The sequence below is a fragment of the Carcharhinus amblyrhynchos genome, chromosome 5 (assembly GCF_965287045.1).
Source record: "Carcharhinus amblyrhynchos chromosome 5, sCarAmb.v2.hapA, whole genome shotgun sequence".
In the NCBI taxonomy this organism is placed as follows: domain Eukaryota; kingdom Metazoa; phylum Chordata; class Chondrichthyes; order Carcharhiniformes; family Carcharhinidae; genus Carcharhinus; species Carcharhinus amblyrhynchos.
This window is the reverse complement of record NC_137328.1, coordinates 106,091,756-106,110,868: the sequence shown is the minus strand read 5'-3', so window position 1 is coordinate 106,110,868 and position 19,113 is coordinate 106,091,756. Positions and strand designations below refer to the sequence as shown.

The following is a 19,113-nucleotide window of genomic DNA, read 5'->3' as shown; positions in this document are numbered from 1 at the left end:
TAAATAACTGCTCTTTCCTCTGTAAATCTAGAAGTGCCACTGGAACTCAGAAAGAAATTCCCATCCTGACCATTTTCATTCTGACAAACAAGATGGTTTGACACTGTATTGAAAATTAACTCTTTCAGTGACAAGAAGAAAACTTAGCAACAAAAGCATGAAACAAAAGTAGCACTGTTAGTGAAAAAGAGGTAAGATGAACATAAAAATAAAATGCTATGGTCACCTTTGAGAAGTCCTCACCTACAAGTCAGTCAGTCACAAGTAGGCTTACATTCACATAGTAATGAAGTTACTGTGAAAATCCCCTAGTTGCCACACTAAGGCACCTGTTCAGGTATACTGAGGGAGAATTTGCCAATGCACCTGCACATCATTGGACTGTGGGAGGAAACCAGAGCACCTGGAGGACACCAGAGCACCATGCAGACACAGGGAGAATGTACAAACTCCACACAGATAGTGACCTGGGGCTGGAATTGAACCCAGGTCCCTGGCACTGTGAGGCAGCTAACTACTGTGGCACCATGCCACCCTGCTGCCATAAAACCTTATGTTAAGTTGATCTTTCTCTACACCCAAACTATGACTGTAACACTACATTCTGCACCCTCTCCTTTCCTTCTCCTTGTTCATTCATAAGAAAGTTATGAGATCAGTGTGTGGCCAATTTTAAACAAGTGATGAAGTTTGTGAAGCCTTTAGTCAGCCAATTTTGTCTTCACAAAATGAAGCTGACAACGAATTGGATGAACCAATCTGTGCAGTTGATGTTGCTCCAATGCCAGTGAAGACATGGAAAATTGCTCCTGCTGTATATTAGTACTAGGATGGTGTAGCAGGCTACTGAAAAATATGATGTGGAGATGCTGGTGTTGGATTGGAGCAAGCACAGTAAGATGGTGTTGTGAGACTTCTTACTGTGCTTACCGAAAAATATCACAGATCTTGCATCATTAGAAATATTTGTAAAAGCAAACAATCCTTAAAATCAGAAATTATAAAATAACATGCCTACCAGAGGTATAATGTTTGATGATTCTGCCATGGAAATCTTCTGACACAAGTCACTGACCTCAGGCCTGAAATAAAAATTGTACACTTTTATTATACATAGATTATTTTGAGCATTAAGGACATCCTTCCCACCCCTTTCTCGATTGTCATCCCATATATGTCGTTCCATTCCCCCACCCCCCCATTTGTTGCCCTGGACATTGCCCCCTCTCCCAATCACCGCATTGGCTGTTGCTGATCCCCAATATCCTCTCCCAATGCAGAGTAGCCCCCTTCCATCCCACCTACGGAGCCACCCCACATCCCCCTGCCATGGCTCTGATCACTGTTATGGACCCACTCCTTCAGGCCCTGCCCCCTTCAGTCCTCACCCCTTGGTATTGCCTGGTATCCCGTGGGCAATGCGATGGTTTCTGGTGGGCACTGCCAGGGTTCCAAGTGGGCACCGCCAGAGTAACAGGCCATTAGTGCCAGGGTGCCTGGTGGTCACTGGCGGTGCCCTATTGGCGCTGCCCAAGGGATATTCCCCACCCTGCCCGTGATCACCCCAGGGGCTTCATTCATCTGCAGTCCTACCGGCAAGGCCAAAACATCAGATTGTTGTTGCTGAGGACCATACATGATCCTCACCGGTGAAGACCTTGATCAATGAGCAGGTAAGGATAAGTGAGCCTGGCCGATAGCGATAACAGATTCCATTCTGCTACTTACGTAACATATTTTAAGATGGCTTTGCATTGAGTGTCCGCTTGCAGTTCTGAAGGAAGTGTGCTGTCATGGGTTTTGGGCCACATGAACAGGGAGCCATCAAGAATGGTTAGGGTGAAACCCCGTGAATTTACCTTAGACAGCACCTCATTCATGGCTTCCTTAAAGACTGATTTAATTGCTTCTTCTGAATTCAATGAAGGAAAAGGAAAAATATGTTATAAATGCCATTGGCGTCACCATTAATGCTTACAGTTTAAGTCTTCCATTATGCATCTATGGTCATATGAACAAACAGGAGGCCATTCAGCTCCTTGATCCTGCTCCACCATGGCTGATCTGATAGTAACATCAAATCTTCACCCTGCCAACCCCCAACAACCAATCACTATTTTGTTTACTCAGAAACTACCCACCTCGGCCTTAAAAAATATTCAAAGACTCTTCTTCCACCTCCTTTTCAGGATGAGAATTCCAAAGTCTGAGAGAAAAAAAATCTACAAGGGCAATCTCTTACCTCTGATTATAGTAAACTATCGTTGAATATATGTTGAATATATACAAGGCTTTGATATACAGAGGTTTGGTTCCTCAGGGAATTAAGGAGTATCGAAGTGGATAGGAAAATGGAATTGAGACCCAAGATCAGCCAGAATCATTCTGAATGGCGGAGCAGGCTCGATGGACTGTCTAATTACTCCAGTTTCTAATTATTATGTTCTTATCATCCCCTTATAGCTATGTAAATGGCAGTTTTGGCCTTTTAGAAAAATGACACGCTCACCAAACTAAATGCTATGTTGCTGTTGTAGCAAAATCGAACAAGCATCAGATAAAAGGCATCTGATTAATTTCAGATGCTTAGGGCCCGATTCTCCCATCGCGATGCACTAGCTTTTTGGCACACTGGGTTGGCAGATGTGCATGTTGGCCATTTCGCGGAATACGCACATGTAGTCCTGACGCATGAGCGTCTCCCACAGCCGGCAAACAGGCGCGATCAAGACTATGTTGGAAACTGGCGGGAAGACCAAAAAAGTGTTTTAATTCTGTTTTTAATATATTTTAAATGTGATTATCGGGCCCAGGACTGAATTCTTGGGGCCCAATAGCATCTTCCATCCGTCAGGAATGTTTCACTCAGGGTTTGGACTAGCTCCCCACTTTCAGGGAACTAGGGGGAGACCCTGCTGGAGTGAAGAGGGGACAATCGGGGCCTGCCAGGGGCCAGGTGGCTGGGGGTTGATCCCCCCTTGGCATGGATACCCTGCCAGTGTCAGCCTGTGCCTCTTGGCACTGTCCAAGGTGCAAAGTGCCCTGCCCAGGGGGCACCTTGGCACTGCTCATCAGGTATCGGGCAATGCCAAGGGGACAGGGCCTAGGGGGCAGTGACCTGGGGTTGTGCCTATTATGGGCGGGATCTAGGGGATAGTGCCGGGGGTGGGGCCTAGGGGGCAGGATCTATTGTGGGCAGGGCCTATGAGTGATCAGTGGGTTTGGTCAGTCCCACTGCCACTCTGCATTGAAATCAGTTGGGGCTGGAGGGAGGCCATCAATCAGGGAGGGCTGGGGGGCTGTCTGCTGGGGTTGGTCTGCCGGATGGGGTCTGCCTCCTGCCAGGGGGGGGTCTGCCTCCCGGAGGGGGTAAGAGGACAGCAGGGGGAGGGGCTGGCAGGATGTTGGAGGGAGATCATCCCTGCTGGGTGGGGGGGGTGGAACTGGAGATTGCAATGTTATGGGATAGGGAGTGGTTGGGACAGGGAATCCAGAAATGCCTGTGCAGGTTGCGATTGGTCCATGGTGGGGCATGGTGGTGGTAATAGAGGGGTAACAATGCGGCGGTCCTGGGCTGGCCAGCAATTGAGCTGGCCAAGAAACAGCAATCTGACTCTTTGGGGCCATTGCGCATGCACAGAGTTCCAGAACTGTCAGACTCCAGCGTGAGTAGGCCCTGCCTGCCCGAACTTTCAATGACGTTTACGATTGTGACCTCTGCATTGCACAGAGTGTGGGAGATTCAAGTCTGAACTCCCACTGCAAAAACAATCGTGAATTACACCATTTTTCCCATCAATTCAGCACTTAGAATTTTTTGGGAGTATCACCCCTTCATCTCTAGTTGTCCATCTGGACAAAGGTTTAAAAGTTTATAGAGTTAATAGGATCCAGCAAGTGAGCATTCACACAGATGTCTCAGAGAAATTCTGTGACTAATCTTTCAAATAGAGACACTTCTGTGGGTACCTCTTGGAGAAACAAAATACTGAAAAATGTATGAAAACTGGAAAAATGCGTTTTTATTCACAAACATAGCAAGATGAGGAGGTCATTGTAGTAGCAAGGTCCTTCTATGAGTTTTCGGGGATCATGTGACCCAATTGGCTAATCGGGCTGATGCACAGGAATCCTGGGGCTAAGCATGGGCTTCCCAGTCAGTCTGAGACTGGAGTCAAAGTAGTCGGTAGCACATTTACTGGAATCTGTACATCATTGATTTGTTATAGTAAACAAATTGTTTAGTTAATAAACTTTGTGATTGGTAATCCTTTGAAATATGTTGTGAAGATGCCGATGTTGGATTGGGGTAAGCACAGTAAGAAGTCTCACAACACCAACAGGTTTGTTTGGCAGCATAAGCTTTCGGAGTCTCGCTCCTTCATCAGGTGAGTGAAGAGGTGTTTACAAACAGGGCATATATGGACACAAACTCAGTTTGCAAGATAATGGTTGGAATGCAAGTCTTTAGAGGTAATCAAGTTTTAAAGGTACAGACAATGTGAGTGGAGAGAGGGCCAGTGCAGGTTAAAGAGATGTGTATTGTCTCCAGCCAGGACAGTTAGTGAGATTTTGCAAGCCCAGACAAGTCATGGGGATTACAGATAGTGTGACATGAACCTAAAAGATCCCAGTTGAGGAAGTCCTCATGAGTGCGGAACTTGGCTGTCAGTTTCTGCTCAGCGATTCTGCGTTGCGTGTCACGAAGGCCGCCTTGGAGAACGCTTACCCGAAGATCAGAGGCTGAATGCCCATGGCTGCTGAAGTGTTCCCCGCTGGAAGGGAACACTCCTTCATAGTGACTGTCGAGTGATGTTCATTCATCTATTGTAATGTCTGCGTGGTCTCCCCAATGTACCATGTCTTGGGACATCCTTTCCTGCATTGTATCAGGTAGACAACATTGACTGAGTCGCAAGAGTGTACCTGATGGATGGTGTTCTCACGTGAGATGATGGCATCCATATTGATGATCCGGCACATCTTGCAGAGGTTGCTGTGGCAGGATTGTGTGGTGTTGTGGTCACTGTTCTCCTGACGGCTGGGTAGTTTGCTGTGGACAATGGTCTGTTTGAGATTGTGTGATTGTTTGAAGGCAAAAAATGAGGGTGTGGGGATGGTGAGATATTCGTCTGCATCGATGACATGTTGAAGGCTCTGGAGAAGATGTTGTAGCTTCTCTGCTCCGGGGAAGTACTGGACAACGAAGGGTACTCTGTCCACCATGTCCTGTGTTTGTCTTCTGAGGAGGTTGGTACGGTTTTTCGCTGTGGCACGTCGGAACCATTGATTGATGAGACGAGCGCCATATCCTGTTCTTATGAAGGTGTCTTTCAGCATCTGTAGGTGCCTGTTGCGATCCTCCTCATCCAAGCAGATCCTGTATATATGGAGGGCTTGTCCATAGAGGGTGGTTTCTTTAATGTATTCAGGGTGGAAGCTGGAGAATTGGAGCGTCATGACATTATCCGTGAGCTTGCAGTACAGTGAGGTGCTGAGGTGACCGTCCTTGATGGAGATGCGTGTGTCCAAGAATGCAGCCGATTCCAGATTAGTCCATGGTGAGTCCGATAGTGGGATGGAACTTGTTGATGCATCATATAGTTGTTTCAGTGATTGTTTGCCATGAGTCCAAAGAAAGAAAATACCATTGATGTGTATAGCATCGGTTGAAGGTCCTATGCAGTGAAGAGGTCTTGTTGCAAAATCTCACTAATTGTCCCGGCTGGGGACAATACACACCTCTTTAACTTGTGCTTGGCCCTCTCTCCACTCACATTGTCTGTACCTTTAAGACTTGATTCCTTGTAAAGATTGCATTCCAACCGTTATCTTGTAAATTAAATTTGTGTCTGTATATGCCCTATTTGTGAAAAGAAATCCTCACTCACCTAATGAAGGAGTGAGACTCCGAAAGCTTGTGCTGCCAAATAAACCTGCTGGACTTTAACCTGGTGTTGTGAAACTCCTTTGGGATACTATATTGGTGACGAGGATCAACTGCCACGAGAAAGGATAGAGCACACCTTGTGTACAAGTCATTCAAGTCAGGTCTATTCAATTGTCAGCAATGCCTCTATTTGGGAAAATTAGAACCATTTGACCCTAATTCGGAAGATTGAATTCAAAATGTAGAATGCTTGCAATATCTTTTCAAAGCAAATGAAGTTGGGAAGGATGCATGGATGGGTAGGGGTGGGGGGAAGAAAAAGGAGTTAATACTGCCAATAGCCTGCATTGTACAAACCTACAATTTAATAAGGAGCTTGACTTCTCTAAAGCCTTTGAAGAGCTAGTAGAAATAGTAAAAGAGAATTATCATCCAAAGCCCTTGTTAATCAGGCAGAGATATAAGTTCAACTCAACAGCAACAGCCCCTGCAGAAATAATCACCGCTTTTGTAGCAAGATTGAGCAAATAGTTGAACATTGTGAATTTGGGTCTGCCCTTGATGGTATGTTGAGAGACAGTTTAGTCTGTGGGGTAAATAATATTGCCATACAGAAAAAAAACTGTTGGCAGAGGCAGAAATAACCCTAAAGAAGGTGCTAGAAATGGCCTTGCCAGAAAAGGCTGCAATGGAGAATCAAGATGAGCAAATGGGGAAGGTCCATCAAGTTTGGAGAGAAGCTGCTAGTGATAGCAGTGCCAAAGATGAGGGTGCAGAACCTGAGAGAGTGCAGAGGTATCAGAGATTTGGTCAACAAACCAAGATTTGTGAAGAGTGCAATTGATGTAGGGGAACCATCCCCACCCCCCACTCCTCCTAAAACTCAGGAGAAGTGTAGGTTCAAAGAAGCAGAAAGGAGCATGTAAGAAACAAATGTAGAGTCAAGCAGAGAAGGCCCTATGCCGGCAGGGTCAAGATTCTGGCTCGAGTGCACAACATGGAGAGTGAATGAGGACCAAATGTATATGAGTTGAATAATATTAACATGGACAGAGTAGTCTCTATGACAATAATTCTGATGGTCAGTGGTCTTACACTCAAAATGTAGGTGAACACAGCAGCCTCTGCCACAGCAGTGGGAGCACAAACTTATTGATACCTACAGGGAGCGGTCCAACCTTGAGATTAAAAAACACTGCAGTCAAGCTGGCTACGTACTTGGTTGAGGCTAATGGATTTTCATAGTAACTTCACTGCAGTGTTAATGGAAGCCTACTTGCGACATTAATAAATAAACTTTAACTTAAAACTATACGTTTCTTGAGAACAACAACAACCCCTGTAAGTTGCAGAAAGCAATTTGCCCAACTGCCCTTAATTGTAATTGTGGCACAAGAATTAAGCTAATTGGTTCAAGATTGGCTTCAGGAAATTAAACTGAATTGGTTAGAATTTTTTAAAATTAATGAAGGGGTCTTTCATGAAGTCCTCAGAAGGTACATGGAGGTATTTCAATATGAATTGGGCAAAATCCGAGTCTTGAAAGTCAAAATTCATGTGGATTCAGAAGCCAACCCAAAGTTCTATAAAGTGAGACCTGTACCTTAATTGTTGCATGAAAAGATGGAGACAGACTTAGATGATTAGAAGATTTGGGCATCATAGAGCCCATGCAATTTGCAGAGTGTGCAGCTCCCATTGTGCCAGCAGTCAATCTAGATAAGACCGTACAAATATCTGGAGACTACAAAGTAACAGTAAACCGGGCAGCGAAATTAAGACAGCTACCCTGTATCTAAAATGGATGACTTGTACGCAAATTTGGCTGAGGGTCTAACATAAGCCAAGTTAAACATGAGTCATGCATACCAGCTGCTAGAATTGGATGATGCTTCCAGGAAATTCATCACTATATACACACAAAAGAGCCTATACTAGAACACTAGATTGCCATTTGGAATCTTGTCTGCCTGTGCAATTTTTCAATGCACAATTGAGAGCCAATTGCAAGATTTGCCTAATTACATTTACTTGGATGATGTGTTACTCATGCAAGCCACAGAACAGCAGCACCTAACTAATCTGGGAGAGGTTTCAAAAAGGTTCCAGAAAGCTTGAGTAACACCAAAGGGAGAGAAGTGTACTTTTCAGGTGAAAGAGATGACTTAATTAGGCTGTAGAGTGGATGCAGAAGGATTGCATCTAATGGAAGATGATGTTAGGGCCATTAAAGAACCATAAGCCCTGAAGATTATATTAATCATTTCAAATTTGTCTGGCACCTCTACATCCATTATTAAAAACAACTGAAGATGCAGCAAAAAGAAGCCTTCAGGCAAGTGAAGCAAGGTCTGCAGTCAAACTGCCTTTTAGTCCACTTTGATCTTTCCAAAGAATTCATACTCACTTGTGATGCATCTTCTTATGGAATTGAAACTCTTCTGTCACAGAAAATGAATGACAGGTCAGAAAGGCCTATTGGCTATGCTTCAAAGATGCTAACTGGTGCAGTGAAGGCATACTCATAGATTGAGAAAGTGAGTTTAGCCATCATCTTCAAGATAAAATATTTCATCAGTATGTTTATGGACAGCATTTTACTATAATCTCTGATCATAACCCTTTACGAGGACTGTTTAGAGAAGATAAGGCAATCCCTCCGATAGCGTTTGCAAGAATACAGCTTTGGAATTTATTTTGGCTGCCTTTGAATATACCTTCCAACGCCGACAAGGGACCATATTACATGCAGACACCTTGAGCCATCTCCCATTGCTGAAAAGTATGCTGCCCCTAATAGAGCCACAAGAAACAATCTTAGCGTTGAATTTTCTTGATACATTATCTGTGTTTGTGGAGCAGATTAAATACTGGACTCAAAGAGATCCAATATTACCCAAAGTAAAATATATGATTCTTCGTGGCTAGCATTATGATAGATTGTCTAAATAGCTAAATCTCTTTCAAACAAGGATGAATTGAGCTGTGAAGATGGCTTCCTTTTGAAGGGAGTGAGGGTGGTTATCCCCATGCCCAGCAGGAAGTTGTTATTTAAAGAATTATATAGTGCCTACCCAGGGTTTTCCAAGTTGAAAATACTGGTTTGTACCTACATTTGGAGGCCTGGGATAGATGCAAACAAAGGGAGCATAGTTAGGCAGTGCAACCATTGCCAGGTGCAACAAAAGTCACTATCCACAGCCCCGTTGAACCCTTGAGAATGGCTAGGAGGCCATGGTTGAGACTTCATGTCGATTTTATTGGGCCATATATGGGTCTAATGTTCCTATTTGTGGTGGATACACACTCAAAATGGCTGGATTTTTATGAAATGAAGTCCATGACTTCTTTTGCGATAGTGGAAAAGTTAAGTTTGCCACCCATGGGTTGTTGGAAGTGTTGGTTTCAGACAAAGGAACAGCATTTACAGTGAGGAATTCCAATATTTCCAATTTCCGGCGCGGAGCTGATTGCACCAAAAAAGGCTTTGGAAACTTGTGGTCAGCTGGGCATTGATCATGAATCTCACTGTTATCTCCTGGCCCTTTGCATTGCTCGTGATCCCACCTACTCTCTGACAATGCCTACTGTTGGGATTTCTATCTTTTGGAGGCAAGAGAGGCTTAGAGCCCATTGTTGCCCAATTGTGTTAGATGTTTACTTTAGGGTTTTGTAAGTGCAGGCTGGTTGAGTATGCTCTGTACTTGGCCTATTATAAACAACCAAAGGAACAAGCTGTTTGATTCAAAAAGTCAATTCTTGGGATGTAGGGCCTACATGCCTGGCATCTCACTGGCACTGAAATTCATACATAACATTGCATAGTAGTGGAGAATACCACTTGCATAATCATTGCATAGTAACTGTGTGAAATGTTTTGCTTAAACCATTGTTCAAATTTTTAAGATAATGGCTGTTCAGGGTAATTTGAAGTAGACCAGGCACTTCTCAGGTCTGAAAGTGACAGCCTTTTCTGTTTTAAAGAGAACAATCCCAGGTTCTCTCGTCTGCTGACATAACTGAAGTCCTTCATCGCTGATATCAATAAGTGAATCTCTTCACCATTGTTTTTGCATCTTCCCTAAAGTGTGACTCCCAGAACTGGATACTGTTGTCTGGCTTCAGCATACACAATGTTTTGCAAAGGTTGAACACAACTTCAATGCTCCAATAAGAACATAAGAACATAAGAAATAGGAGCAGGAGTAGGCCAACTAGCCCTTCGAGCCTGCCCCGCCATTCCATAAGATCATGGCTGATCTGTCTTGGCTCAGCTCCACATTCCCGCCCTCTCCCCATAACGCTTAATCCCCTCTCTTATCAAAAACCCATCAACCCGCGTCTTAAAAAATATTTAGCGAGGTAGCCTCCACCACTTCAACGGGCAGAGAATTCCAGAGATTCACCACCCTTTGAGTGAAGAAGTTCCTCCTCAACTCCGTTCTAAACTGTCCCCCATTTATCTTGAGGCTGTGCCCCCTAGTCCTACTATCCTTTCTGAGCGGGAAGAGTCTCTCCACCTCTATCCTATCCATCCCATTCATCATCTTATACGTCTCAATGAGATCTCCCCTCATTCTTCTAAACTCTAACGAGTACAAGCCTAATTTATTCAGCCTCTCCTCATAGCTCAACCCCCTCAACTCCGGCATCAGCCTAGTAAACCTCCTCTGCACTCCCTCCAAGGCCAAAATATCCTTGCGTAAGTACGGCGCCCAAAACTGCACACAGTACTCCAGCTGCGGCCTCACCAATGCCCTATACAGCCGCAGCAAGACCTTCCTACTTTTATATTCAATCCCCCTCGCTATGAAGGCCAGCATCCCATTCGCCTTCCTGACCACCTGCTGCACCTGCAAGCTGGGTTTTTGCGACTCATGCACAAGGACCCCGAGGTCCCTCTGCACCGTCGCCTGCTGCAGTTTTTCGCCACGTAAGTAATAATCCTTCCTACCATTATTCCTACCAAAGTGGACCACCTCACACTTGCCAACATTAAATTCCATTTGCCATTTCCTGGCCCATTCGCCCAGCCTATCTAGATCCTTCTGTAGACTCTCCCCACCCTCCGCACAATTTGCCTTTCCACCAATTTTGGTGTCATCAGCAAATTTCGACACCCTACACTCGGTTCCCTCCTCCAGATCATCTATATAAATGGTAAATAGCTGAGGCCCCAGCACCGAACCCTGGGGCACTCCACTCGTCACCATCCGCCAATCCGAATAGCACCCATTGACACCCACTCTCTGCCTCCTATTTGACAACCAGTCCTCTATCCACGCTAACACCCTACCCCCAACTCCATGCCCCCTTACCTTCTGCAATAACCTCTTGTGAGGTACCTTGTCAAACGCCTTCTGAAAATTCAGAAAGACCACATCCACTGGCTCTCCTCTATCCACCGCCCTAGACACATCCTCATAGAACGCCAGTAAATTTGTCAGACATGACTTCCCTTTAACGAAACCGTGCTGCGTCTGCTCTATCAAGCAGTTCCCCTCAAGATGCCTCGCTATTTCCTCCTTGATGACGGATTCTAACATTTTGCCTACAACAGACGTTAAACTAACCTGGCATCCTTCTTAAACAACGGCGTAACATTAGCCGTTTTCCAATCTTCCGGCACTTCCCCGGAATCCAGCGACGTCTGGAAAATAACCACCAAGGCATCCACTATCACCTCCGCCATTTCTTTCAGGACCCTCGGATGCATTCCATCCGGTCCTGGGGACTTGTCCACAATCAGCCCCTCCAGTCTGTCGAGCACCGCCTCTCTAGTAACAGTAATGTCATCGAGACCCTCCAGTCCTACCACCTTTCCATCTCTAACATCCAGCAAATTATTCACGTCCTCCTCCGTGAAGACAGAAACAAAAAAGTTATTCAAGACTCCAGCCATTTCCCCATCCCCTACCACTAAGTCCCCCTTCTCATCCTCTAAGGGACCAACGTTCACCCTAGCCAGCCTCTTCCTTTTTATATACTTATAAAAACTCTTGCTATCCTTTTTTATATTAAGCGCTAGCCCAGCTTCATAGTTTCTCCTACCCTTCTTTATCAACTTCTTTGTCAATCTTTGTTGACATTTAAACCTCTCCCAATCCTCTTCTCGCCCACTACTCTTAACTACTCTAAACGCCTCCGCTTTTAATACTTTATGCCTCTTTGTATAAAGCGTAGGAAACAGTATGTGATTTTAACAGCCTTGCCATTTTGTAAGATATGTTTAAATAGAGCAGAGCAACTTCAATTAGCCAATAATCTTGCCATCACCCCTTGCCTGCTCCGATTCCATGGTGGGTGAGGTTGAAGAATTCCGGTGTACATCTCAATACAGAATTGATTCAAACATGGACAAAAGAACTGAATTCTAGACATTAAGTGAGAGTGACTACCACTGAGCAAAGTTAAAGTTGATCATCAGTAAAGTGATGGAAGATATCACTAACATTTATGTCAAGCGATACTAACCTGCTCACTTTGCTTTCCACCATGGCCAATCAACTCAGGGGCAGGAATTTATGTCCTTGCTTAAGTGAGACCGGAAATTCCTGCCTGAGGTCGATGGACATTTCCGTTGACCACCCCTTGCCTGCTCCGATTCCGGGGTGGGTGAAGTGAAAGAATTCCGGCGTAGATCTCAATACAGAATTGATTCAAACATGGACAAAAGAACTGAATTCTAGACGTTAAGTGAGAGTGACTACCACTGAGCAAACTTAAAATTGATGTAACTTAGAGGCAAAATACTCCACTAGTTGCATGCATTGCTAGCACAAAGGTTGTGGTTTTGGAGGTAAATCATCTCAATCCCATGATTCACCGCAGAAGTTCCTCAAGGTTTGTCCTAGGACCAACCATCTTTAACTCCTACATTAATGAACTTCCATCCATCCCAAGCTCAGAAATGGGAATGTTCAAAATAATTCACAATTCCTCAGATACCGAAGCAGCCTGTGCCGACATGCAGCAAAACCACAACATTCAAGCTTGGACTGATATGTGACAAGAAACATTCAGGCCACAGAAGCTCCAGACAATGACTACATCCAGCAAGAGAGAACCTAACAATCTGCTCTTAATATTCAATTGAATTACCATCACTGAATCTCCCTCCTGTTATCAACATCCTGGAGATTACCATCAACCAGAAACTGAACTGGAACAGCCTTATAAATATTGTAGCTACAAGAGCAGCTCAGAGGTTGGCAATTTTGCAAGGAGTAATTCGTCTGATTCCAAAAACCTTGTTCACTATCTACATGGCAAGTCAGTCGTGTGACACTTGCCTGGACAAGTGCAGTTCCAACATGCTTAATACCATTCAGGAAAATGCAGCCTGCTTGATTGGTGCCACATTCACCACTTTACACATTTACTCCCTCCACTACTGATGCACAGTGGCATCTATAGGATGCACTGCAGCAATTCATAAAACCTCTATCGATAGCACCTATGACAGTGGAAGGGCAACGGCAATACAGGGAAGTTTAGCCTCACTGGCCTCTAATTCTTATTCACTTTAAATTTGGGAGGCCCTCTCTGTTGTCTTTGCTGGGTTTCTACCATGCTGCCACAATCTCCTGAGCTCTTCTATAAATCATCAGTGCCTCCCTTGATTCGCAGCTTGTGATGTAATTAACCATAATTTACCTGTTTTTACACCTTGTGTAAACTGGCTTGATGATTATTGATATATAATTAAAAGGGCCGCAGTTTACTTTAAGAGCTGATCATATAATTTCATGGTGATGTCGTTAGGGTATTTGCTCAGGCTGCTGTTTTACTTTCAGTTTTATATTCTTGCAGTGCAGAGAACATCTCTTTCAGCAAAACCTATTCTATGTTACTTTGAATCTATGTATGCAAACCAAGTCTTTGCTTTCTATTAAAACCCACAGCACCAAACATAGTTAGGACATTACAATTATTGCTTGACTTTGAGCTGTTTGGTTTTGCTTGATTTGTCTGGCTTTGATATAGATGCTGAATGGTCAGGGGTCAGTATAGTCATGCATTTGTACATTTCCCCTAATTAAGCGAATAATGAAATGAGAAAAAAAAATAGTTTATGTGAAGTTTATAAGGATGAGATTTGACAGAGAAATGTTGCATCTTGAAGTACTTGGAATGAAGCTAAGAATCGAAGGACTGAGTATTCCCAATTAATTGTTTTCATGCAGACACATAGATGTATGCACTCTCTGCCTGCTTATTGTAATTAATATCTGGAATAGAGAGGTGACTATTGATGCAAGGGTCTGAATCCAATAATTACTCGAGAGAAAGGGAAATTAGGAGAGCCAGAAGGGGTCATGAGAAGACCTTGGCAGGTAAGATTAAGGAGAATCCCAAGGCCTTCTATAAATGTGTGAAAGGTAAAAGGATGAGAAGAGAAGGGATAGGACCTATAAAAGGTGAAGGGGGAAAGGTCTGTGTGGAACCAGAAGAAACGGCAGAGGTGCTTAATGAGTACTTTGCCTCAGTATTCACGGTGGAAACTGATCTGGGAGATTTTGCTATGGATTTGCAGCAGATGGAAAAGATTGAGTATGTGGATATTAAGGAGGAGGATGTGTTAGAACTTTTGAATGCTATCAAGATAGATAAGTCGCCGGGACCAGATGGGATGTACCCCAGGATACTGTGAGAGGCGAGGGAAGTGATTGCAGAGCCCCTGGCGATGATTTTTGCGTCATCAATGGAGACGGGAGAGGTTCCGGAAGATTGGAAGATTGCGGATGTAGTTCCTATTTTCAAGAAAGGGAACAGAGAAAGCCCGGGAAATTACCGACCGGTGAGTCTGACCTCAGTGGTTGGTAAGCTGATGGAGAGGCTTCTGAGGGACAAGATTTACGAGCATTTGGAGAGGTTTGACATGATCAGAAATAGTCAGCATGGATTTGTCAAGGGCAGGTCGTGCCTTACGAGCCTAGTTGAGTTCTTCGATAATGTGACTGAACACATTGACGAAGGAAGTGCAGTGGACGTGGTGTACATGGACTTCAGCAAGGCGTTTGATAAGGTCCCCCATGCAAGACTTCTTGAGAAGGTGAGAGGGCATGGGATCCAAGGGGCTTTGGCCTTGTGGATCCAGAACTGGCTTGCCTGCAGAAGGCAGAGAGTGGTTGTGGATGGGTCTTTTTCGGCATGGAGGTCAGTCACCAGTGGAGTGCCCCAGGGATCTGTTCTAGGATCCTTGCTGTTTGTCATTTTCATAAATGACCTAGATGAGGAAGTGGAGGGATGGGTAAGTAAGTTCGCTGATGACACGAAGGTCGGTGGTGTTGTGGATGGTCTGGAAGGATGTCAAAAGTTGCAGCAGGACATAGATAGGATGCAGGACTGGGCGGAGAAGTGGCAGATGGACTTCAACGCGGATAAATGTGTAGTCGTCCATTTTGGCAGAACCAACGGGACGAACGAGTACACTATCAAGGGCAGGAGTCTTAGTAGTGTTGAAGAGCAGAAGGATCTTGGGGTCCGGGTCCACAGGACTCTTAAATCGGCCTCGCAGGTGGAGGATGTGGTCAAGAAGGCGTATGGTGTACTGGCCTTCATTAATCGAGGGATTGAGTTTAGGAATCGGGAGGTAATGCTGCAACTTTATAAGACCCTTGTCAGGCCTCATTTGGAGTACTGTGCGCAGTTCTGGTCGCCTCACTATAGGAAAGACGTAGAAGCTATTGAAAGGGTACAGAGGAGATTTACAAGGATGTTGCCTGGACTGGGAGGCATGCCTTATGAAGTTAGGTTGAGGGAGCTGGGACTCTTTTCCCTGGAGAGACGAAGGTTGAGAGGCGACCTGATAGAAGTTTATAAAATGTTGAGAGGAATAGATAGGGTGGATTCTCAGAGGCTATTCCCCAGGTTGAAATGGTCGCTACGAGAGGACACAGATTTAAGGTGCGGGGAGGAAAGTACAGAAGTGATGTTAGGGGTAAGTTTTTCACTCAGAGGGCGGTGAGTGAATGGAATCGGCTGCCGTCAGTGGTGGTGGAGGCGAACTCGCTGGGGTCTTTTAAAAGACTTCTGGGTGAGTATATGGGGTTTAATGGGATTGGGGGTTATAGATAGGTCTATAGATTGGTAGGTGTTGATGTGATCGGCGCAACTCGTGGGCTGAAGGGCCTGTTTGTGCTGTAGTGTTCTATGTTCTATGTTCTAGATTAAGGTGATATCTTACAGACCTTACTTATCATTTCACTTACAGCAGCAAAGTCTCACCAGTCAAGGTCATAGGTGTTACAAGAGTTCTGAAGAAGGGTCTCCACCCATATTATGAACTGTCGTCTCCACAGATGCTGATTGGTGTGTGTGTTCCCAGCATTTTCTGTTAAAGGAGTTCAAGATGCACTAGAGAAATGAGCTTAGTGGTTCAAATGGAGATTTGGATATTTCTTCTCCTTGATTTTTTGTTATGGGGATCAGCAAGGTAAATGTCTGAGGCTATGGGAGTAGGGCTTGGGTGGGATTGTGGTCAGTACAAACTTGATGGGCCGAATAGCCTACTGTATTGTATGGATTTTTTGGTTCAAAATACAGTATGTGAGCCAAAATTCTGAGTAATAGCCAGCCTGATGAGATTTCCCCAGAACATCGAATAGTCTGAGTTAAATATAACAAACCTCTATTACATAATTTTAGCATGCAAAATCTTAGTGCTTAAGAGGCATCAAAAATTCTAATTATTCAATGGTACAAAAATCCCTATTGAAAATTTGAAACAGATTAATTTAAATATTAAGTTATATCCAATAAGTAATTTACTCACCATCAGTTTTCTTGAGGAATCCTTCCAGTTCAAATCCTCCTTTTACTCGAAACAACAAAATTTCGGTATCAAGTGGCAGCTGAAATAAATTAATCAAAATAAACTAATTATTCAGCTGTCTAAATAATGTATTAAATTTACAGATCATAGAACACTGGGGAGTTACAGGAATGTAGTTTGGTTGTAATACACACTTCTGCAATTGTGCATTGATGTTGAAGATGGTGGATATTTAAGTTGGTTGATGGGGTGACGATCAAACGATGAAGTCCTGGATGAAGTGGAGATTCTTATTCAGGCAAGTGGGCAGTATTGCATTCACATTCCTAACTTGAGCCTTGTTGATGGTGAACAGGTTTTGGAGACTAAAAAAGTGAGCTCCTGACCTCCTCGTGTAACCATAGTATTTGTATGACTGGTCCAGTTCAGTCTCTGGTAAATGGTAGCCCTCAACATATTGACAATGGAGGATTCAGTGAATGTAATGCCATTTTGAATGTCAGCGGGAGATGGTTGGGTTTGCTTTTCACAGAATTTGCATAATGTTGTGTAAAGAGACATCTGCAGTATTTGGGAAGTTGTGAATAGAGCTAAATATTGTTCAATCTTCAGCAAATATTCTCTCTTCTCATGATGGAGGGAAGGTCATTGATAAGCAGCTGACGATGGTTGTTCCTTGGACACTACCCTCAGGAACCCCTGCAATGATGTCCTGAGACTATTAACCTTCAACCACCACACCATCTTTCTTTGTGCTAGGTATGACTCCAACCAGTAAAGAATTCTTCTCTGATTTTCATTGATCTCAATTTTGCCAGTGACCCTTTCCAAAATGTTTCTTTTTAGTGTTCAGTTCTTCTGTTCATGTTTGGATGAAGGTTTTAATAAAGCAGGAATTGAGTGGCACTGGTGGAATGGTGCATCAGTGAGTAGGTGACCTTATATTCCTTTGCTCTTGACCGAAAGGGGCAGTAAGTAGCCAGATTGGACTTGTCCAGCTTTTTCCACATTGTCAAGTAGATGCAGGCATTGTGGCTGGAATGAACCAGCTTGGCTGGAGGTCAGGTAGATCTGGAGCATACCTTCAGTTCTATTTGCAGCATCAGTGCCTTCAGCTCTTGATATAATGTGGAGTAAATAGAATCAGAGGTATAGAGAAGAATCTATGCCAGCGTGAGATGTAGACAGAATGTGTCGTTGGAAATTTGGTTCAGATGAATGGAGAGTTACTCCATTTCCTTCTTGCTTTAAGCCTTCAGTTGTTGGTAAGTTTTCTTCCTTTGTCTCCAAGCTAGTTGACTTCAATTTTCTATTTTTTTACCTGTGTAAATTATCAACTAATTGACTAATGAAGTAAACTTATTACTTATAAACTTCATAAACTTACTGGCGGAGGCATGCCAAGACTGCAGAATATGGGCATCTGTGGATTGCATTGCAACCCCAGACAACCATATCTGCAGTAAGTGTCTGTGGCTTGGGCAACTTCAGCTCCTGATTGGTGAGCTGGAGTCTGAGTTGCGGACATTGTGGGCATTAAGGAAGAGGAGAGTTACCTGGACACTTTGTTCCAAAAGACAGGCTCAGGTTAGGCAGAACTTTAGAGTTGGTCAATGGTCAGGGGCACAAGAGTGTGACTGCGAGTCAGGCAGGTGTGGGAAATGATGGAAGAGCTTCAGCTCCTAACTTGGTCTAACGGGTACAAGGTGTTTGCTACTCATGTGGATGAGAAATGCAGAAAGGTGGATGAACAAACTGGCCATAATAAAATGGAGGGTGGGGAGACAAGAGAAATGTGTTAGTGATAGGAGACAGTACAGTCAGAGAGCTAGGTACTGTTCTGTGCAGTCTTTATTGGGAACTTCAAAGGTTGTGTGGCTTGTCCACTGCCAAGGTTAAGGACATCTCCTTGTAGCTGGATTGAGGAGTCAAGGGTTCAAATTAAAACACTGAACATCAAAGGTAAACATCTCTGGATTGTTACCTGATCCATATGCCAATTGGCATAGGGTCAGGCAATTAGAGAATTAAACGTGTGGCTCAAAGAGTGGTGTGGGATAAATGCATTTCAATTCAATGGATGCTGACATTAATACTTGGACAAATGTGAACTATTCAACTGGAATGAGCTCCACTTGAACTGGTTTGGGACCAGTATTCTCAAACATTTGAGTGGCATTATAGATAGAGCTTTAAATTAACATGTGGAGGATGGGTTTTGGCAAGGGTTTGGGAAAGAGAGATTTAGAAACGCAAAGAGAAATGTTGAGGCTTCAGAACAGTATAGCGATATGGATAAAGACAAGTGGAATGGAACAGGAAGTGCCAAACCAATGCTGCCCTCTCTGGTGAACTCAATGCACTCCATGCCTGTTTTGAGCAAGAGCAGGCCTTCCACCCTGGAAGCCTCTGATAAATCCAGATACGATCTATAAAGATTCATCAA

At 44.1% G+C, this 19,113-nt stretch overlaps 1 protein-coding gene across 1 annotated transcript in view; it reads right to left on the bottom strand.

Annotated features, from left to right (window-relative positions):
• LOC145343554 (ufm1-specific protease 2-like) overlaps positions 1 to 18,660 on the bottom strand; it is a 65,796-nt gene extending 47,136 nt beyond the window's left edge. The window contains exons 1-5 of the mRNA XM_080189801.1: positions 18,652 to 18,660; positions 16,668 to 16,746; positions 2,633 to 2,743; positions 1,729 to 1,912; positions 1,019 to 1,082 (exon numbers count right to left, since the gene is read on the bottom strand). Of these exons, the coding sequence (XP_080045927.1) occupies positions 1,019 to 1,082; positions 1,729 to 1,912; positions 2,633 to 2,743; positions 16,668 to 16,746; positions 18,652 to 18,660 (447 nt within the window). The remainder of the gene's footprint in view (positions 1 to 1,018; positions 1,083 to 1,728; positions 1,913 to 2,632; positions 2,744 to 16,667; positions 16,747 to 18,651) is intronic.
• Positions 18,661 to 19,113: the final 453 nt, after the last annotated feature.